Raw genomic sequence first — 23,031 nt, 5'->3', positions numbered from 1 at the left:
AGTGAAAATCAGATGCCCTACGGCCCACCCTAGGTAAAACATCCTTAATTGATGGCTGGGCAAAAATCAAGTAAAAAACTCTCTTTCAAGAAAAAGGAAAAGGTTTCATTCATAATCTCAAAAGTGGTGAATGAGGTTGAAGGAGACTTTTCTCCATTTCTCAAACTTGTTTCTCAAGTTGTAAATTAATAGAGTAGATTAAATTTGTTACTACTCAATCAAGTTAAAAAAAAAAAACTCAATTGAGAATAGTTCTTAAAATTTGATTTAAGAAAAAAAAAAAAAAAACTCAAACCAGTTTTACAAGTACACAATCAAGTTTTCCTCAAGTTTTGAAAAAAATTGGTTACTGTCTTAACTCAAACCAAGTCCTAGAGGTTCAATTAGAAAGCCATGGATCAAAATATTAACATTATCACTTTAAAGAGGTTCAATTAGAAAGTCATGTATCAAAATATTAACATTATCACTTTAAAGAGGTTCAATTAGAAAGCCATGTATCAAAATATTAATATTAACTTTTGAGTGATCAGCATATCTTTGGACAGATTCATCTTAAGACATTGTCTAGCACAAGTGAAGCTTCATTAAAACATTTTTTTTTCTAGTTACTAAGGCCATTTGTACATAAAAAAACAAAGGGGTTGGAGGATACGGACTCCCACTTCAAAATTTCCATTTGGAAGAGCCGTGCAGTGCAATGCATCATCAATATCCTTGCAACCTGCACCAATCATAATTATCACTATTTGTGATAGCATATTGGATAGTGTACAAATAACTACCAAGATAATTAACCACCATAGAACTACTCAAAAAAAAAAAAAAAATTAACCACCATAGAAATCTTAAAACCTACGTACATGACAACTTACATACCTGGTGGATCCACGCTAAAGACTCGCAAATCACGCAAATCCTGTCTAATAGGATTTGCTAAGTCCTCAGCAGACAAAGTCCAGGGTAAGGGTGGCAAGCAAGCCAAAACTTGTGCAGAAAATGGTCCGGAATCAATGTCATTCTCAATCAGCACAACCTGTAGTTGCACAATGATGCTTCCAATCAAACAACACTGAACCAAGGATTTAAATTTTGTTTTCGGTTTCGTACATAGCCGAAACCGAAATTTCGGCTGAAATTCGGTAAAAAAAAAGCAAATTTCATTAATGTACTGAAATTTTGGAAAAACACTTAAAAATCACATTTACCCGAAATTTCGGCCAAAATTTGGGACTCTGGCCGAAATTTCGGATTTTGGTGATTTCAGTTTCGGTCCCAACCGAAATCCGAAATTTCGGTATGTCGGCCGAAATGTAAATCCATGCACTGAACTACCTTGTGAATCGTCAATCGCAAATTTATGCTAAATAAGACAGGAATCGGAAAATCAATTGAAAACGAAACAGATCTAAGATTCTAGGCCACCTGAAAGAGAGGGAATAAATAAAATGTTGTGGCACTTAAAAGTAATAGTTCCTTTCTTTTAAAAGAGAAGAGAAGGCTAAGCCCATGTGAACTTGCCTCACTTTCGGTATCTCTGTCACCAATTTCTCCTATGGTTCGCACATAATGACCAGATGGATATCTGGATAAACAATCCCAAGAATCAACAGCAACAATAATTCTCATGTCTAGAAGATTCCCAAGCTGACGGGTTTGAATCCGAATCTTAGGAATTCTGCGATCTTTGGAGACAAATAAAGCATGGGCAATACCGCCGTTACCTGCAGGCATAGGCATGGGCTCCAAAGACCCACAGTAACTGCATAGAATCAAGTTGGCTTGTATAAGACGAAACAACCATTATGATAGAAAAAACATGGCGGTAACTTTTCTGGCAGAAGAAAATTCTGGACACTACATGACATATTTTAAAACAGCCTATAAAAAAAGATATCTTAAAAACAGTTGAAAGTTGGTAGTAACCACTTCAAAAAAAAAAGTTGATACCTGATATTCAATTGTGAAGAAATGAAAACAGTGTATTATCAACTTACGGTGAAAATACAAGCAAAAAAAAAAAACCAATACAAGTTGCAAGAAAAAGGTCTTTATTACGCAATCAACTGATAGATGAGGCATAAATGAAACACCATGTTATTAACTGACAGCACAATCACTAGTTCAAGTTCAAAATATTAAGATAAAATTAAGCCTGTCCTCGAGAGGAAAGGAAAAAATATGTAGTCTCTCTCTGGTGATTGCAGTTCTTTCCAGATAGGTGTCATGTTCCAGCGCAAATATGAATGTTGGGCACTGCCAAAGAATGGGTCCACAAATGCAGTTTTTAGACTGACAAAGGAAAAATTAACGGAAAAGTGCAAACCTGTGAACAAAAGAAATAGAGGAAGTTAGAGCTTATGGGTGAATGGGTGGAGATTTTGACATTTTCTTAGGAAAATCGGATGCAGATCTGGTAGACCCAGTATCTTTCCTTGATGTATGGTGTTGTGAACAGCCTGCTGATCGTGGTTGCAGGAATATTTTTAGGCAAACTGAATGAAAGGGTCAAGGAAGTAACCAAAAGTCAGGAATTTGCGTTTTGTGGTATTAAAGTTACTGTTAAAATATATATTCTGCTAAGAACTGGTGCTTTATTACTCAATCAACAGATAGACAAGGCATAAATGAAACTACATTACAATTTATGATGATTCTGGTGGTTTTAAAATTACATAAATTTTAATTATGTTTTGACGTGCCCTGTGAAAACAACACGTGAAAAGCATTTTCAATGAACTTGGAATCGTTCCAAGTTGGAAAGTTTATAAGATCAAAACAGGTGACTTTTGTATGTTTTGATGTGCCCTGTGAAAAGAAAAAAATATGAATAGCATTTCTCACGAACTTGGAATCATTCCAATTTGGAAAGTTTATAAGATCTAAAATAGGTGTCTGTGGGGCTTTATTTGCTCAAGGCAACTTTAGATTTTAGGAAAGTTTAGAAAGTAAATATAGAGAAAATTAGTATGAAAATTTTCAATTAGAGAAAAGGTATTTACTTTTGCTTTGGTGGTAACATAAAATAATACACTTTTTATTTTTAGTGTGGACTTTGGACTGCTCTAATACAGAAACTAGGTTTATTTTTTGTTTTTTATGGCAATAAACTGGGTTATTTAGGTTAATCTAAAGGCTGAATGATCATATACTAATGGCTACGATTAAGCAAGAGGTTTAAGATGTTTTTCCCTATTTGATCGTATGCATTGTGTCTTATCCCTCTAGCATTGTTTATAAAGATCCTATTGGATTACTTGTGTGCTTGTTAAATTCTCTATAACGTTTTCTACTTTTGGTGGATTCCTAACAGAATGATTGCATCAGACACAAAATGCTGGGATGAATGAGGTTTCATCTAGAAGCAGTTTCTTGAGAGTACCAAAGCAAATGCATATAAAGGCAGCTCATATTTAAATAGAACAAGGAGACAACCAAAGCAAGTACTTGTTAACTCTAATTAGTAAACATTCTCAAGGGCCTATCTGCTTAATTTTCTTAAGCATGCTACACACAAACCAACAGAATGATGAGAACAGACAAATTGAGAAGCTGGGATTCTGAAGATAACTGATGAAAACAAAAGTGCCTAGCTTGAAATCATCTTTTAATGAGATTTTATATGATGCCCCACCTAGCCCTTGTAAATCTCACGGTTGGGCATCATATAAAAACTCTCTTTTGATAATCTTCTAAGCAATGGTATGAAAAAAACACTATTACAAAGAATTAGAAATATTAACTACAATAAGAGTGTAGTTTCCATATAACCAAATTCAAATTAACTTAATCACAAGGAAACATGTAAATACTCCAAGAGCAACCATCATTTCTAATTGACTTACGGGTGCCAATTGCGTTTTATAATACCAACAACACGCCCTGATGGGCGACATGTAATGGGATTCACAGCTCCACCTGCACCTTGTGCTAGATTTGTATTCCTAGGAGCATCATCGGCACTGCTTGGAACTAAATGAACACCTTCTTCCTCCTCATCCTCTGAAAGGAAATACAGAATTTAAAGGAAGCGTCTTCAACTTACTGGTATAAATATGAACCCCTTAATTTATTTATTTTAAATAGTTATCAACCCATTAAATTAGACCTCGAGAAGGATTATATCATACCATCATCTGCTATAATCAGGGATTTCCCCTCCTGCCACTGATCTTGAGGCAAGAGCTCCACTGCAACAATGTCACCATCAAAAGCCCTATTCATATTACCACGACCATAAATTATTATTTCATCACCAATGCTTTCACTTCCTACATATGCCTCAAACGGATTGTAACGATTGACTCGAAGTTTTCCTTGGTGGTAAATTCCACGATGCAGACCGGCAGTTATCTCTGATAGAGGCTTGTGCTGCATCAAAAAGTGGAAAAGCAAATAATGTTGAAAGGAGGCCAAATAAATGCTTTCCTATCAACCTATGTCACAAATATCATTCTCATGCAAGGGAAAATCTCAGGACGTATTATTTTATTTGGCTGGGGTGTGTGTGTGTTGTTGGTGGCCCGGGGGGGGGGGGGGGTTTATATCGGGAAAGACAATAAAAAAAAAATTATTTAATATATATATATATATAATAAAAATATCGTAAAAATATTAGGATAATATCATGATAATATTGCAGTATTTTATGATAAATATGAAAATATTGCTATATTTTTTAAATCTCAGGATTATTTCGGGATTTTGTCGTGTTATCAAAATGCAGGGATAAAAATGCGATATTTTGAAAATATAATAGATATTTGTGACATAGCATCAACTGCAAACATAATATCTTGCAATCATAATCAACAACATAGAGGTAACTTTCACTACGAGTCGGATGTACCTCAATATAAATGACTTTCTTCTTTGAAGGCCTCAGATCTTCAACGCCCGCCATAAGTACATCCTCTGAAGTTGAATTAACAACCAAGTCTAGCAAAGCTGGTTGACCAAGTGATTTCACATATGATTCAACTGAAATCAGAACATTAGTCCATCAGTGAGCTTTGCCTATAACGGAATGTGAACGTAAAAATCCTAACAACAAATCAATTAGGAGGATCTTAAAAAGAACGTTTCTTCCAATGATGGGTTCAATGGATGAGTTCAAGAAAGATGATTAGTATGGATAAGCATACCTGTCTCAGCAGAAATGCCCTCCTCAGTGGCCTTTCTCTTATTTTCCTTATCATTAGTAATAAGCAAGACCCGCATATTGCCACCCAAATGACTTTGATACCATCGTGCAGCCATACGAATTGCTAGATAACCAATTTTAAGATGTTAGGTGATGGATATCTATAAGAGGGTATCACAATTATACAGATTGAGAGCTCAGAAACGTATGGAAATTCTAGTAGTAAGATTTATGCCCCTATTTTATTACTTAATACTAGGCAGCCAACTCGGTGATCAGGTGATGTAGATGCAAGGATGTTGTACAAGAATCCCCCAGCATTGGATCACTCGCTTATAAAGGCATTATAATTAATCAATGGCAAATGATGATACCATCACAATAATCTAATGAACATTTTGTTGAATGATATTAATCTAATGAACATGTTACTAAAAGTAAACCTCAAAGTATATATGATAGTTAAAAATGCAATAATTGGCTGATCAAGGCCATAACCAACACGCTGTGGGTGCAGGTTCACTATTTAATACCAAAAGCATACTAGAGTCATGGCGTTCCATTTTCCACTAACAGTATCAGTTTTTTTACTGTCAAAAAATAAGTCATAAAACTCTCTGATGAGAATAACCAAAGGAAGCTCAACCAACTCTGAAACCAACCAGATCGTAGGACATGGTCAAACCCGCAACAGAATACCCTGATATCCTATGGATCAATTCTAATGAAGGGCTGACTAGCCAGGTTAACTGTACAATACTAAAGCCCTCAATTTTGGAGGCACTAAAACCCAATGCTAGACGCTATAAAAGATCAGATCTTGAACTAACAAACGAAAATCTATTAACTTGCACGAATCATAATTACTTTCCACAAGCACAAGGAACAAATAACAGAATAGCATCCGTCACTTTCATACAAACAATGCCATGCATTGTGTCACCTGTTAATAGTTTTCACCAGTGCCCATCTGGTGTCTTGAAAACTCCACTTTATAGAGCCAACCCAGCCGCTCCAAGGCCACAGTATTTTTGCAAGTCTGTAAATTTTCTGGCAATTGTCAAACCAAAGCACCCAAACAAATTATAGAGTCCCAAGCGCCTTTGAACACTCCTGGTGTCTAATGTTGCCACCAAGGCACCCACAAAAGGTCCTCTAGCACCCACATTCCTGCAACCCTCGCCAACCTCAGACCACTTGGGAAACTCTGTGCCACCAGCCTACATTTAATGGTGAATAAAGAGAAGACAATGCTAGAATCATTGTAGTGATTTCTCTACTTCTCTAGGCATCACACCTAGATGAAGGTCTTACACCTCCACAATGGCAAATTTGCTTTCTGCAATGGCTTTTCAAAAGACGCCTCACTAAACTGGCCAGTGAGGTGTCAACTTTTTCATAAGTCCTTCATCAGTATTTTCACCTGGCACATGCTCACACTCAACATCTTCAAGCGGAGTATCCACATCATCCCCAATTCCCACTTGGAGATTTATGGTAGGGCACTTGTAAGCAAAATGACCCAGTTTGAGCATAAGGTGTTGTACGGTTTGCGTCAGTTAACCTCCTAGCTGGTATCTCCCCAGATTGAGAATTAAACCTCCTATGAGGTGGCTGCCTCATGCTCTCTTTCGCCCGCAATGTCATGTGGAACACATCAACTATATCATAAAACTCGCAAAGTAGCAACCTACGATGAATTTCAGCTCTTAAACCATTCTTGAAACAGGAAAGATTGCCTTTCATATTCAGAACTATCACATCGAATAGTAACTATGCAAATTTCTACATATGCTCCCTAAGTGTCATGTTTCCTTGCTTGAAGGCAATCATTTGGTAAGTCTATACTGGAAATCTCGACTCAAATATTTGTCCTTCAACTGGGTATGCACTCATCCCAAAGAATTATAGGTGGTCGCCCCAACTTCTGAAATCTTTGTTAAGCATTCCTCTACCACAGTTAAGCATGGCGCACTAGTTTCAATCTAGCACACCTCAAGCTCTAATACCACCAAAATCAGAAATATCTACTCTTATCATCTTGGTGATATCTCCCATTGGGGTCCATGGGTTCAAACCTGTCTCGTTCAAGTATCCCACGAACCAGCTCACCTGTAGTAGCTTGTGGCATATAGTATTTGAAATGTGCAGCCCTAGAAATGGTCCTAGGCGGTGAGACACTTCGCCGTCCTCATCCACCTTTGTGGACTGAATCATCCAAGCCCTCCTCATGCACACTAAATTCTCCCAATTCAGAAGCTACTACTCCTTCCAAATCAGGGGCTGTTCTTTGGCTTCTCAAGTCTTCCATTTGAGTCTCCAAAATTTCTAACTTTTCGGCAAGCTTAAACAGTAGTTCCTCTATTAGTGATTATCAGTCATTCTTCCCCTTATAATTCTGCCATACCGAGTAGTCATCTAACCTAGTTCCGATGCCAAAATTGATGCAGAACCAAAGGGAAGGAGCACAAAAATCTATTCAAATGTTGTTCTAGATGGTTAAGGAAATAGAATGAAGATTGCAAAGAAAATACCTTTAACAGTGAGTATAGAAACGGTGAGTACAGAGAAGACAATACTAGAATCACTTCAGTGATTTCACTAGGCATCACACACTCACAATGGAAAGTTTGCTTGCCGCAACGGCTTTTCAAAATCATCATTGATTTACGATCCTTAAAACAAAATTCGTTGCATAAAACAACTCCTCGCCTCCCATAGACGCCTGGTCAACTCAAACTACTTCAACTCTAACCCAAACCACTTCAGCTCCATCAACTAGCAGTCCAAATGAAAATAAAATAACATAACTTATCCAACTATCATAGAGATAATATATAACTTCAGAAATAGCTAACTGCTAAGAAAGTAGATAACGTCAACTAAACTATCATCCCTTGTGTACGCCTCATGTGAATTGGGCACTAATTATTCTTGGAAGGATGTGGGCTTTCTTGGGTGGACTATATTGCACAAACAGCCCAGCCGCAGTGTCTTATTTTTTACGATCTTCAATGTATAACGCGACCTAGTGAAGGGTGGGCCCCTCCTCATCATCGTACCTCGAAAGAAGAGTTTGGGCCTGCCTATTCATCCCTGTCTTGTATTTTTTGTTGTTGTTTTAATCTGATCCCTGTCAGTCGGCTTCACAGAGGCCATCCCTTCCTACCATAAGCCTTACTTCTACTTAAAATGCTCTGCCATATGATCTCAAAGCGATTCTCTCTCCATAAGCCTTACTTCTTCTTGAAATGCTCCACCATCGGATCTCAAAGCGATTTTGAAGGATTTACAATATAGGGAGGGAGGGAGGCCTGAGAAGGAACAAGGAAGCTTACCCCAACTGCAACCCGATACACTCACTATATCCTTGGCCAACTCCTTTTCCAATTTCACACCCAAAATTGAAGATTTAGCCAGGTTTCTGACAAATTAGAAAACCACAAATTGATTGCTTCTTTGACAAACACCATCCTCTCTGTATTGAGCTTTAAAAATAACAGTATGGAAAATCATGAAATTGACTTGCCTACCCCCCCGGCGCCCCCCACCAGCCAGCCTGACACAACAACTTTTCAGAACTTTTTCAATGTCTCAACTCAATGTCCTTTGAGCATCAACCACAATAATGAATGTCCTTTGAGTATCATCTGTAATGACGAAATAGACCAACGGAATAGAGAAATATTGTCTTCCTCCTGACTACTCAGTAACACTATATTCTGATGAATGTAACAAAAGAAACCATAGTTGAGAATTTTGAGGTAGTACCTAAGTGAGTAATCATAGCCACTGAAGACAGCATGCCGTTTAACAATCTCCGTTGCAAGCATCTGATAATACCGATGATTCAAAACTACGAGTGACAAGAACTCGGCCATGATAAAACGGAGTCAACTCGAACAAGACAATGATTTATGGTTGACATGGACAATTATTCATAAACTAGGGTGAGTCAACAGGGTTATAATTGACTTGGTAGGGAAAAATTGGACGGAACTTGGCCAAGGTAAAAGGGAGTTGACTCAAGCGAGTCAAAGATTGATGCGAGAAGGTTTTTTTTTTTGTTTTTTGAATGGTTTGCGGGAAGTTATTAAACAGTGTATTTTATAAAAGATGAAGGTAAGACTCTTATTCCGCCTTATTCTTTCAATTCCTTATCTCAGTCACCTACGGATTCAAGGCAATGCCTTAGTCATATATTTGACTTCTAATCTTCAAATTTCACAACAACTAAAAGAAATTCTAGAAAGTTGGATAGTTTTCCATCTCCAGAAACCCCTAACCCCATAGAAAAGAAAATTCCTCCACTGAACATCTTGCAAAACCACATCGTGGAAGTTGAGTCATCTATATTCTAATAGCCCACTTTCTTATTTAATTTCCTATATGTGCACCCCTCCATCTTTTGTTATGCTCTTTTTCTTGGTATAGTGTTTAACTTCTCATAAATAATATATATTTGTATTCAAGAAAATGAAGACAAGCATGAAAGCAGGCAAAGAGAATACCTCTATCATTCCGGTCATTTGGGCTTTCCCCAACCATGGCTTTAATATATGTATCCCTAAGACAGAACAAAGAAACACAAATTTCAAAAAAGTAAGAAAGGTTGTAACATCAATGACAACAAATGCCAAAAAAGAAGCAAGAGATGAAGAAAAAGAACAATGTCAACATCTCAAAATAACCACAATCATTTTCTCCTCAGGCAAAATCCCCACAAACCGAAACCTTTCATTAGTTTCCAAATATGTTTCAAACAAATGTGCAATTAATCCCAAAAAAAATGAATATAATTTACAGAATAGGATTTTGAATGAAACGTTACATATCCTAAATTGATGCAAATATAAAATATAAACTATAAACACATGAGTTCGGGCAAAAAAATTAACACAATGCCAACAGAGAGTGAAGGCATTTGGAAAAAGCAAATGCCAAACCATCAATGAAACGGGTTCCTATATGATGGATACGCATATTTTTCCAAGTTGAGGCCACTTCCCCAATGGCCCATGTCATTTATTTTCAAGGTCTCTCGCTATGAATGGGCCATGGACCAAAATCCACCTCCATTGAATGATGCTAACCCTCCAATTCGTTGCCACTAAATAGGCGATAAGAAGAAAACGGTTTGCATTCATAGAGAAAGCCACCTCAAATTGGAGGGTTAGAATCATCTAACGAGGTTGGATTTTGCTCAATGGCACATCCATATCAAGAGGCCTAGAAAATAAATGGCTTGGATCATTAACCAAGAGGGCCCAACTTGTTATTTTGCCCGCTCATAGCATCCATCCTATAAGAATCCCATTCAAATAGTTCCATACACAATTTCCATAACTGCAATACCATTCCAAAAAAAAAATCCATAACTGCAATCATGAAAACTTACAGAAAAAATATTAGAAAGAAAAAGAACTTAAAATAATTAAAAATAAACAAACTTACTTGTGATGTTCATTGGAGAAAACAAAGAACTTCCGCAGAGAATTGCCACAAAGAGCTCTAACCCTGTTGTAAACTGCAAGGTTCTTATTTTTCACCTCTTCAAGAACCACAGACAGCACAACGACGTCATCGATTGCCGGATTCTCAAGCAAATCAATCTGGAAACTCGTAAAATAAAATAATTAAAAAAAAAAAACTGGTAGGTACATGTTATGTTGTATATGATGTAGATACAGAGTACTTATTGTAAGATTATGCATTTTAGATTTGTGCGTGTTTGATATGTGCATGTTAGCGGTGTATAGGGGTTAGTTAGAATACAGTTATTATGTGGCTAAGGGTTATATGTTTTAGGGTTGTGGGTGTTGGTTGTTGATGACGTGTCTTGTACGTGGGCGATGTGTATCTACCTTTGTGCTAGTATTTAAGTAGTCGTATTGCAATGGAAATGGAAATGTAGAGAATTTGCAACTAGAACAGAGACTTGTGTTTCAGGAGAGGTATGGTTCCTCTTGAATTAAAAAACCGTTAGTAGGCCCGGTTGCCTCTCTCTCTCTCTCTCCCTCCCTCCCTCCCTCCCTCCCTCCTTGTTTATTAGTGTTATGGCCAATTATACACCTAATAAAATCTCAAACTTGTACTGAGGTAAGCAAAAATAATAAAGAATGAGAAGATACCTGATTGAGTACCACGTTGGTATCAACAATAAGAATCTGTGATGCAGAGGAGCTCAATCTAGCGACTGAAGAATCACAAGTTTTGCATATTGAAGCTCCACAGTAAATATCGTCTCTAAGATAGTGTTCTCTCACAACCTAAAGAAGGGGGAAAAAAGGGAGTTAAAACCCTCGGCAATTGAATTGGATAGAGAGAATGAAATTAGGGTTAGGGTTACGGTTTTTGAAATGAGTAAGGAGTAGCGAGGGACTGACCTTGATTACTTTGCCTTGCTTTGTTTTGCGAACGAAGGATTTGCTCTGCAACATCTTTGTGTGGTTTCGTACGTGAGAATTTTGCCGTCGGCAATTAAATCAGATTATTTTGGCGGTCACCGTTCTACGAACTTAGGGCAGAACCGCAGAAGTGCCATTTAGGTTGCCGTTACTTGAATTATTCGCCCCCTTTTCTTCCTGGCTAAGGCCCCCTTATGGTATAAAAGGAGTGGTCATTAATTCATAATGGGAAGTGCTAAATTCACCCTTCTATTCAAATATTCACCCCCTATTTTTCAAAATGGAGTGTACAGCCCACACCATAGGATGATCCAAACCGTCCATTTGGTGGGCCACAATGTAAATATGTTGTGCCCCAAAAATCATTTCCATAGGATGATCCTGGCAGTCCGATCTATTAAGGTTTGATGTATGGAGTTTCTCCATAGATCGGAGGGCTAGGATCATCCTATGGAAATTATTTTTAAGGCACAACCTATTTACATTGTGGCCCATCAAATGGACGGTTTGGATCATCCTATGTGTGGGCTGTACTGTCCATTTTGAAAATATAGGGTGAAGATTGTGATAGGAGGGGGTGAACTTATCACCGCCCATTCATAATTCATAAATACTCAGAGTGGGCCTGGGAAGAAAGAGAGAAGAATATATCACTTTCCTCATTCAACTGTTCATCTAGTGGGCTCCGGTTGAGGATGGGTATTGATGGGGTCCGGACTCAGCACTGATGGGTCCGAACTCAGCACTGATGAGGTCCGAACTCAGCAACCAATTGGCTGTTGACACGTGGCCCTCACAGGGACCGCTGCAAAGCCAACACCTGTCCCTGCTAGGTGTGACACCTGGACCAATCAGGGACTTCCACCTACCCTTCCTAGGTATGAGACCTGGTCCATACAGAGGCCACCACCTGTCCTGGACAGGTGGCTCAGAACTACCACCTGTCCTAGACAGGTGGCTCAGAATCACTATAAATAGCCTTCACTTGTGCTAAGGTGAGGGATCTGAAAATCAAAATCCTAAGCTTTTGCTCTGACATTGCTCTGCACTCCTGGACAGGTGGCTCAGAACTACCACCTGTCCTAGACAGGTGGCTCAGAATCACTATAAATAGCCTTCACTTGTGCTAAGGTGAGGGATCTGAAAATCAAAATCCTAAGCTTTTGCTCTGACATTGCTCTGCACTCCTGCTCATACTGACTTGAGTGTCGAAGCGCCCATCCGGAGCACCACTCTGGGTTGGTCCTCTGACCCTTTATCTTCTTGTCTGTGCCCTTGTGCAGCGCAGGACTTCACCAGCCCTTCAGCCGTGGTGTGTCAGATCAGCCTTTCCGGCCCTACAATAACCTGTTACCAATTTTAGACCTAACAGATTTGGCGCCATCCGTGGGACCCCGCAACAAAAAGCTGTTCGGAACCTCACTTAAGCAATGGTAGGAAAAAACGGAAAGCATGTGCCAACCTCCCGAACGACCCGGGCTACAGCCCCCCGCGAAGGAAGAAGCGAGCGATTGGCCTCGCAGATAGAGGTCGGGGCGCCAGGGGAGCGCAGTCCGACTCGCTCAGACCGTTCAGACCCTACCCCGACCCCGAGGGAGATGCAGGCCATTTTCCAAGAAATGACTGTTGTGATTGCGCAGTTCAGGAATCCGGCCACCGCACTCCAGCAGCACCCAGCCGAGGCCTCTCAGCCCGCCCAGGGGAGGGGAAGCTCCCGCAGAGAGCACACGCCTCCGCCCCGGGAGCAGACTCGTCACTCTACAAGACGAGATCACCTCTCCCGGGACAAGCATGTGCGCCCCGAGCCTCGCCTACATCACCGGTCACGATCTCCCTCCGTACAAAGGCATGGCAGCAAGAGAGAAGCCACGCACGGAGAGGGATCGCGGCACCGGCGAAGGAGTCCGGCCAGTCAGTCCGGATCGGCTATGAGCCCGCCAGCAAGGAGAGAGAGGCCCGTCCACCGGGCTGAGGAAAGAGAAGACCCGGTGTTGCGAAGGATCCAGCAGATCGACCACCGGATCGAAGAGCTCGCCAGAGAGCAGGGCCGGCCTGCCTCCCGGATCTTCACAAGCGCTCAACCATTTTCGGACAGAGTGCTCAGCGCAGAGGCCCCTGCGGGCTGGAAGATGCCGCAGATTCCGCAGTATGACGGGACCACCGACCCCGTGGACCACCTGGAGACTTTCAGGACCACAATGCTCCTCCACGGGGCGTCGGATGGATTCCTTTGCCGGGCATTCCCCACCACGTTGACCGGAGCAGCGCGGGACTGGTACTCGCGGCTGAAGCCCAGGTCCGTGGACAATTTTGATGATTTTGGGGATGACCTGGCCCGCCATTTCATGAGCAGCAGAAGACCCAGGAAGACGACCGCTTCGCTGATGGCCCTCAGGCAGGGAGATGATGAGGCCTTGAAAGTGTTCGTTGGTCGCTTTAACAGGGAAGCTCTTCAGGTTCCCAACCTGGATCCCTCCGCGGCCACGAACGCCCTTCTGGCCGGCGTCCGATCAACTGACTTCAGGCGAGCAGTGGCCCGACGCAACCCGCAGTCCCTCGCGGACCTGATGGCCGGGGCGGAGGAGTACATCTCGGTGGAGGAAACTCTCGCCGCCCTGGACTCTGCTAGCAAGAGAAGGCCCGAGGAGAAGAACCCTACCAAGCAGCGTAGGGATGATAAGTCTCAGAAGAAGGAGAGAAGCCCTTCCCGCAGGGAGAGAAGCCCTTCTCGAAAGGGGAGAAGCCCCCAACCGAGAGAGCATTACACGCGGCTGACCACGTCAAGAGCACAGATCCTGGCAGCCATTCGGGAAGAGGACTTCATCCGGTGGCCGGAGAGGCAGAACTCGTCGACAAAAAGAAACATGTCCCAGTACTGCAGGTTCCACAAGGACCACGGCCATGACACCAATGCGTGTATTCATTTGAAGGAGGAGATCGAGCAGTTGATCACCAGAGGGTACCTTGGAAGGTACTTGAAAAATGATGACAACAAAAGAGAGCGCAAGGAGAAGCCGAAGCCCAGAGGCAGAAGCCCCCGGGGCGCTCAACCTCTAGGCGACCGCATTCAAGCTCCGGCCCCGGCCAGCCCCCCTCTTCAGGTACCTCAACCTCAACCTCATGGTGTTATCGGTACCATTTCAGGAGGGCCGACCGCAGGAGGAACCTCTTCATCAGCCCGCAGGACTTATGCCCGGCAGGTCAACGCCGTCCATACCTGCAGCAAGAAGGCCAGGCTAGAGAACGAGATATCCTTTTCAGATGCAGATCTCGACGGCCTGATCCTTCCGCATGATGATGCCCTGGTCATCACCATGCTGGTGGCGAACTGGGAAATGAAGAAGATCTTGGTCGACAACGGGAGCTCCGCAGACATCCTCTATTATCACGCCTTCGAGCGAATGCTGGTCGGAACCGACCGTCTGAAGCCGGCCAACTCCGATCTGTTCGGGTTCTCCGGAGAAGTTGTCAAAGTCGAAGGGCAGATCGAGCTTCCAGTTCTTATCGGGGAGCCGCCCTGCCAGTCCGTCGCCATGGTGAACTTCTTGGTGGTAAGGGCCAAGTCGGCCTACAATGCTATCCTGGGCCGCCCTGGCCAGAATCTCCTCCGAGCCGTTCCCTCCGCCTATTATCAGAAGATGAAGTTCAGTACACCATGGGGCGTAGGGGAAGTCAGAGGGGACCAGCCCCAGTCGAGGCAGTGCTATGCAGCGGCACTGAAAGGGAAGAATGCGTCCGAGTCTCTGCCGATCGAGCTGTTTGATCTAAGGGACGAAGCCCAGATCACAGTAAACGAGCCGGCGGAGGACATTATATCTATCCCGTTGTATAGCGATGACGACCAGAGGGTTGTTCACATCGGCTCTGCCCTGCCAGAGGCCGCGCAGCAGGATCTTGCTCAGTTCCTCAGAGCCAATGCAGATGTCTTTGCCTGGGCTCCTTCAGACATGCCCGGCATCGACCCTGCAATCAGCACCCATGAGCTCGGGGTTGATCAGACCTGCAAGCCTGTGAAGCAGAAGAGGAGGCACTTTGCACCGGAGAGGCGAAGGGCCATTAAAGAAGAGGTGGAAAGGCTTCTGAAGGCCGACTTCATCCGCGAGATCCAGTACCCGGACTGGCTCGCGAATGTTGTGATGGTGAAGAAGTCTAATGGGAAGTGGAGGACGTGCATAGATTTTACAGACCTGAATAAGGCATGCCCGAAGGACAGCTACCCGCTCCCAAAGATCGATCAGCTCATCGACGCTACTGCAGGTCACGAGCTGCTAAGCTTCATGGACGCCTTCTCAGGATATAATCAGATCAGAATGCATGAGTCCGACATCCCGAAGACATCCTTTGTAACCGATCAGGGGACTTATTGCTATCGAGTTATGCCTTTTGGACTGAAGAACGCAGGAGCCACCTACCAGCGGCTCGTCAACAGGCTGTTCAAAGAGCAGATCGGCCGCAATATGGAAGTATATGTGGACGATATGCTGGTCAAGAGCAGAGCTGCCAGTAATCATGTTGCCGACCTCAAAGAAGCGTTTCAAGTCTTGAGGGAGCACAACATGAAGCTCAATCCGACCAAGTGTACGTTCGGCGTCGGAGCAGGCAAGTTTCTGGGCTTCATGGTAAGCCAGAGAGGGATAGAGGCAAATCCTAAGAAAATCAAGGCGGTGATAGAGCTGACTCCGCCCAGAACTATCAGAGAAGTACAGCGCCTGACCGGATTAGTAGCTGCCCTGGGGCGGTTCATCTCTAAGTCCGCAGAAAGATGCCTTCCGTTCTTCAACGCAGTCAAAGGTATAAAAACCGCGCCTTGGACTTCGGAGTGCCAAGCGGCATTTGAAGAGCTGAAGCAGTACTTGTCCTCTCCACCGTTGCTGTCGAAGCCAGAACCATGAGAAGAGCTGATTCTGTATCTCTTAGCGGGACCTTTGGCAGTTGCAGTAGTACTGATCAGAGAGGAGTACCACCAACAAAAGCCGATCTACTATGTCAGTAAGGTCCTCCATGATGCAGAGACAAGATATCAGCGAGTCGAGAAGCTCGTATACGCCCTCGTCATGGCGGCCAGAAAATTAAGGCCGTATTTCCAGGCGCATACGATCAAAGTCCTGACAGGACAGCCCCTCAGGCAGATCCTCCACCGTCCAGACACTTCAGGCCGACTTGTGAAGTCGGCCGTGGAGCTCAGCGAGTTTGACATCAAATACCTGCCCAGGCCAGCAATCAAAGCTCAGGTTCTTGCAGACTTCATAGCTGAATGTACCATGCCAGATTCAGACCCCGGGTCAGAAGCAGCGCTTCCTTCAGAAGTAGAACCGGTTATATCCGAGCAGCAGATCGAAGCCGAAGCGGTTCCGCTTCCCGGGCTTGAGAGTGCAGCTCCTCCGTCCAGCCCGCTTCCATGTTCTGAAGAGCCGCTCTGGGAGGTATATGTTGACGGGTCTTCAAATAAAAGTGGCAGCGGTGCCGGACTAGTTCTCACAGGACCAGATGGCTTTGTCCTGAATTATGCCCTGAGGTTTGGATTCCGTGCGTCAAACAATGAGGCAGAGTACGAAGCGCTCATCGCCGGAATGAACCTCGCCATTCAGGCCCGCGCTCAGAGACTGAAGGCGTACTGCGATTCACAGCTAGTCGTATGTCAGATCCAAGGAGTATATGAGGCCCGAGAAGAGCGAATAATAAAATATCTGCAAAGGGTCCGTGGCCTGGCCAGCAAGTTCGGAAGTTTTGAGGTCATCAGAGTCCCCCGGACTGAAAATACAAAGGCTGATGTGCTCTCAAAGCTAGCGGCATCAGGCTACACCACTCTCAGAGAAATCCGTATGGAGTTCCTAAAGACCTCCAGTATTGATGAACAGCCCGTCGTAGTAATGCAGATCGACAATGAGCCGTGCTGGATGGACGAGATCATCAGATATCTACGCAGCGGAGAACTCCCCGGGGAGAAAAAAGAGGCCCGTAAAGTCGTGCAGCGGGCAGCAAGGTTTTCACTTGACGGAGAGACTCTGTACAAGAGATTTTACACCCTCCCGTACTTGAAGTGTCTCCGGCCAACTAATGCCCTGTACGCCCTGCAAGAGACCCATGAAGGGATTTGTGGAGAGCATCTTGGGGGCAAGGCCCTCGCCATCAAAGTCCTTCTAAGGGGCCTGTACTGGCCTACATTGAGACAAGATGCATTGAGCCTTGTGAAGAAGTGTCAGAAGTGTCAGAAATTTTCTCCCGCCGTTCACCAGCCTGCCGTGCCAATGGCTCCAATCATCAGCCCTCTCCCTTTTGCTATATGGGGAATGGACATCTTAGGCCCTTTTCCGCTGGCCTCCGGAGGCCGCGAGTTCGTCGTTGTCGCCATCGACTACTTTACTAAGTGGGTAGAAGCTGAACCTCTGGCCAAGATCACCGAGCAGAACGTCCAGAACTTTTTTCTGGAAATCAGTGGTGTGCAGATTCGGGATACCCCGGGTCCTCATAACAGACAATGGCAAACAGTTCGACTCGAGGAACTTCAGAAAGTTTTGTGCAGATCTGAAGATTGAGCAAAGGTTCACTTCCGTGGCACACCCTCAGACGAATGGGCAGACCGAAGTGACGAACAGGACTCTGCTGCAGGGGATAAAGAAGAGACTGAATGATAAGGCCGGACGCTGGGCTGACGAGCTGTACCATGTGCTCTGGGCGTATCGGACTACCCCACGCACTGCAACGGGTGAGTCGCCCTTCAATCTCTCCTTCGGAACAGAGGCTGTGATCCCGGTTGACATCAGCATTCCTTCCCCAAGAATTGTTCACTTCAATGAACAGCATAATGGGGACGGGCTCCGTGTCAACCTCGACTTGCTTGAAGAAGTCCGTGAGGAGTCTCAGATCAGGGCCGCAGCGTATAAGCAGAAGGTGTCTAGATATCATGACACGAAGATCCGACCAAGGGAGTTCCGTACAGGCGACCTGGTTTTGAGGAAAGCGGCCGTCTCCCAGCCAAGAAGGGTGGGCAAACTCTCCCCGACTTGGGAAGGGCCGTACCGAGTCAAAGAGGTCATCCGTCCAGGAAGCTACCGCCTAGAGACACTTGACGAGCAGCTGCTGCCGCACGCCTGGAATTCCAGAAATCTTCGAATATACTATCAATAGTCTTTTCCTTTGCCCTTGAAGGCTTGTAAAGAATCTCTGTAATTAAAATTCAAAGAGAAATAAAGTGGAGTTGTCTCTGAACTGTGTCCCTCACTTTTGAGTCACTAGTATATGCCAGCTCCCCCACAAAAAGACTCTAAGTGTTTGCAGACTTAGCTCTCGCCCTAAGTGTTTGCAGACTTAGAGAACGGCAGTGGAGCACTCCGGCGCGTCCAATCTGGTGAGGAGATCAGTTCCGACCACATGGACCCGCCCTAGTGGAAACCACCTCAAAGACCTGCCCGGCCTGGCCGTCCATAGCCGAAGCCGGACAGGATATGGCCCAATCGCTAAACGCCAAAAGACCTGCCTGGCCTGGCCGTCCACAGCCTAAGCCGGACAGGATATGACACAATCGCTAGACGCCAAAAAGACTCTAAGTGTTTGCAGACTTAGCTCTCATTCTAAGTGTTTGCAGACTTAGAGAATGGCAGTGGTGCACTCCGGCACGTCCAATTTAGGTGTGAAGATCAGTTCCGACCACATGGACCCGCCCTAGTGGAAACCACCTCAAATACCTGCCCGGCCTGGCCGCCCTTAGCCGGAGCCGGACAGGATATGGCGCAATCGCTAAACGCCAAAAGATCTGCCCGGCCTGGCCGTCCACAGCCTAAGCCGGACAAGATATGGCGCAATCGCTAGACGCCAAAAAGACTCTAAGTGTTTGCAGACTTAGCTCTCATTCTAAGTATTTGCAGACTTAGAGAACGGCATTGGTGCACTCCGGCGCGTCCAATTTGGTGTGGAGATCAGTTTCGACCACATGGACCTGCCCTAGTGGAAACCACCTCAAAGACCTGCCCGGCCTGGCCGCCCTTAGCCGGAGCCGGACAGGATATGGCGCAATCGCTAAACGCCAAAAGACCTGCCCGGCCTGGCCGTCCACAGCCTAAGCCGGACAGGATATGACACAATCGCTAGACGCCAAAAAGACTCTAAGTGTTTGCAGACTTAGCTCTCATTCTAAGTGTTTGCAGACTTAGAGAACGGCAGTGGTGCACTCCGGCGCGTCCAATTTGGTGTGAAGATCAGTTCCGACCACATGGACCCGCCCTAGTGGAAACCACCTCAAAGACCTGCCCGGCCTGGCCGCCCTTAGCCGGAGCCGGACAGGATATGGCGCAATCGTTAAATGCCAAAAGATCTGCCCGCCCTGGCCGTCCACAGCCTAAGCCGGACAAGATATGGCGCAATCGCTAGACGCCAAAAAGACTCTAAGTGTTTGCAGACTTAGCTCTCATTCTAAGTGTTTGCAGACTTAAAGAACGGTAGTGGTGCACTCCGGCGCGTCCAATTTTGTGTGAAGATCAGTTCCGACCACATGGACCCGCCCTAGTGGAAACCACCTCAAAGACCTGCCCGGCCTGGCCGCCCTTAGCCGGAGCCGGACAGGATATGACGTGTTTGCTAGAAGACAGAAGATCTGTCCGGCCTGGCCGTCCAACGCCTTAACCGAAGCCGGACAGGATATGGCGCAATCGCTACGCGACAAAACACCTGGCCGGCCTAGCCGCCCAGAAGGCTTAGCCGGACAGGATATGACGCGTTCGCTAGAAGACAGAAGATCTGTCCGGCCTGGCCGTCCAACGCCTTAACCGAAGCCGGACAGGATATGGCGCAATCGCTACGCGACAAAACACCTGGCCGGCCTAGCCGCCCAGAAGGCTTAGCCGGACAGGATATGACGCGTTCGCTAGAAGACAGAAGATCTGTCCGGCCTGGCCGCCCAGAAGGCTTACCCGAAGCCGGACAAGATATGGCGCAATCGCTACGCGACAAAACACATGCCCGGCCTAGCCGCCCAGAAGGCTTAGCCAGACAGGATATGACGCGTTCACTAGGCGACAGAGGACCTGTCCGGCCTAGCCGCCCTGTCCAGGAGATCTGCCCGGCCACGACGCCCAGGAGGTTTGGTCGGCCAGACTTCTGGTTCAAATTTCGACCGGACTGGATTGCACAGGGGCTCCTGCCCGGCCGTGCTCCTTCAGACCAAGTCTCAAGGCCGGACCAGGCCGCCCAGAGGCCCCTGGCCACTGCGATTTTTTCTGGCCCCTGCCTGAGGCCGGCCTCAGCTGCCAAGAGGCCTCAAGGCCGGCCAGATGCTGCTTTAACCCTCTTTTTGCTTCCCCTAGCCGCTGTCACGACTCGGAGAACCAGGGGGCAACTGATGGGGTCCGGACTCAGCACTGATGGGTCCGAACTCAGCACTGATGAGGTCCGAACTCAGCAACCAATTGGCTGTTGACACGTGACCCTCACAGGGACCGCTGCAAAGCCAACACCTGTCCCTGCTAGGTGTGACACCTGGACCAATCAGGGACTTCCACCTACCCTTCCTAGGTATGAGACCTGGAGCATACAGAGGCCACCACCTGTCCTGGACAGGTGGCTCAGAACTACCACCTGTCCTAGACAGGTGGCTCAGAATCACTATAAATAGCCTTCACTTGTGCTAAGGTGAGGGATCTGAAAATCAAAACCCTAAGCTTTTGCTCTGACATTGCTCTGCACTCCTGCTCATACTGACTTGAGTGTCGAAGCGCCCGTCCGGAGCACCACTCCGGGTTGGTCCTCTGACCCTTTATCTTCTTGTCTGTGCCCTTGTGCAGCGCAGGACTTCACCAGCCCTTCAGCCGTGGTGTGTCAGATCAGCCTTTCCGGCCCTACCATAACCTGTTACCAATTTTAGACCTAACAGGTATGGCCCAAAAATGTGATGCCTATCATTTCTGTTGTTATTTCTGAGATTATATATGGTGTGCCCGCTTGAAGGTCCAGTATTTTTTCCGAGAAAAAGTATAGTGGGCCCGCATCAAAGGATGATTTTTTTAAAGAAAAGTGTAGTGGGCCCACTTCAAAGGATGATCCAAACCGTTCATTTGTTAGGCCACAGCGTACATAGTCCGTAGAAGGTCCTATCATTTCCATAGGAAGGTCCTAACCTTCTGATCCATAGAGGGACTTCACATTATAGAAATTTCTATAGATTAGAGGTTTGGAATAAATCATCTAATACATTATGGGGCTGTTTGGATATGTGGATGTTCTAATCTATGGTAAAATCTCATATTTTACAAGCTAAACCCTGGATTTTAGTATTTTACAGTGTATCCAAATGCCCCCTATTATGGAAACCTCTGTAGGTGAGTGGGTTGAAATCATCATCATACATAAATAATTTTTTGGCACAACCTATTTATGTTATGGCTATCAAATAGACGGCTTGGATCATCCTACTGTGCAGGCCGTGCAGTACTTCTAGAAAAATACGTGACTATAAGAGCTTACACCATATAAAATCTCCATGTAAGAAAATATTTCACATGTGTATGCGTTCAGCCCATAAACAGCCATCAAATTACATTTCGAGTAATGTAGAGATGGATGCTCTCATCAGCCAACCAATATGGTATGACATTGAGCCATAATCTTCAATGCACTTGGGCCCCCCGGATTGCAGGAAAAACTTTTCTAATGGAATTTTTTTGGGAAATTTTTTCCATCCAAAGTTTTAGGCTCTGTTCACTTGTGTTCTCGGGAAATCGAATCCCAGGAAAATACACTTTTTTTTTCGAGAAAGCAAAAATGAGGGTGTTCACTTGTTTTCCTGGGAAAATAGCATAGTCTAGGTGGAAAATGAAATAAATGGCAAATAATGACGTGGATATCTCTCTTTTCCCACACCCACAAGAGTGGGAAATCAAATCCCACTAATTTGGTGCGATTTGGTTTCCCAGAAAAAGAAACTCGTGTGTTGTGAAACAAAAAGGCGGGAGAAAAAAAAAATAACGGGCAAGAGGGACTCTTCGTTGCTCGTTTCAACGTGGGTTTTTTCCTCCTCGACCAACGTGGGTTTCTTCCTCCTCGAGAAAAAAAACTCTTGCGTCTTCTTCCTCGACCAGCGTGGGTTTCCTCTTCAAAATATCAAGTATGAGTTTCTTCTTCTTTTTTAATTAATATGAGTTAGGGTTCTTGGGGTTTTTTGGGTGGAAGAAGAAGATAATGTTGGGTTTAGAAATGGGTTTCTTGGCTGGAAAAAGAAGATAATGGTTGGGGTTTAGAAATGGGTTTCTTGGCTAAAAGAAGAAGATAATGGTTAGGGTTTAGAAATGGGTTTCATGGCCGGAAGAACAAGATCATGGGTTTGATTTCAGCTTTTTAGGGTTATTGTCTTTTGCCTTATTCTTAGCAAAGATGGTAGAAGGGAAACCCAAAAAAAATCTATGATTTCAGCTTATTCTCCATCGTAATGTAGAAAAGATGGCAGAAGGGAAGCCAAAAAATATAGAAGAGGAAGAAGACGATGGAGATTTC

General features: G+C 44.7%; 1 protein-coding gene across 1 annotated transcript in view; it reads right to left on the bottom strand.

Moving 5' to 3' along the window:
• The window catches only part of EMB2763 (ribonuclease II family protein), a 28,367-nt gene extending 16,654 nt beyond the window's left edge, over positions 1-11,713 (bottom strand). Inside the window, exons 1-11 of the mRNA XM_077375021.1 lie at positions 11,530-11,713; positions 11,275-11,412; positions 10,598-10,755; positions 9,655-9,710; positions 5,145-5,267; positions 4,850-4,980; positions 4,131-4,371; positions 3,846-4,002; positions 1,522-1,762; positions 880-1,036; positions 656-724 (exon numbers count right to left, since the gene is read on the bottom strand). Coding sequence (XP_077231136.1) covers positions 656-724; positions 880-1,036; positions 1,522-1,762; positions 3,846-4,002; positions 4,131-4,371; positions 4,850-4,980; positions 5,145-5,267; positions 9,655-9,710; positions 10,598-10,755; positions 11,275-11,412; positions 11,530-11,583 — 1,525 coding nt within the window. The 5' untranslated portion in view covers positions 11,584-11,713. The remainder of the gene's footprint in view (positions 1-655; positions 725-879; positions 1,037-1,521; positions 1,763-3,845; positions 4,003-4,130; positions 4,372-4,849; positions 4,981-5,144; positions 5,268-9,654; positions 9,711-10,597; positions 10,756-11,274; positions 11,413-11,529) is intronic.
• Between the last annotated feature and the right edge of the window lie 11,318 nt (positions 11,714-23,031).

Source organism: Tasmannia lanceolata, unplaced genomic scaffold, assembly GCF_043159265.1.
Source record: "Tasmannia lanceolata isolate RefF3 unplaced genomic scaffold, GAP_Taslan_0.1 ptg000048l, whole genome shotgun sequence".
NCBI lineage: Eukaryota > Viridiplantae > Streptophyta > Magnoliopsida > Canellales > Winteraceae > Tasmannia > Tasmannia lanceolata.
Note: the sequence above shows the minus strand (reverse complement) of the source record. Positions and strands in the feature narration are given on the sequence as shown.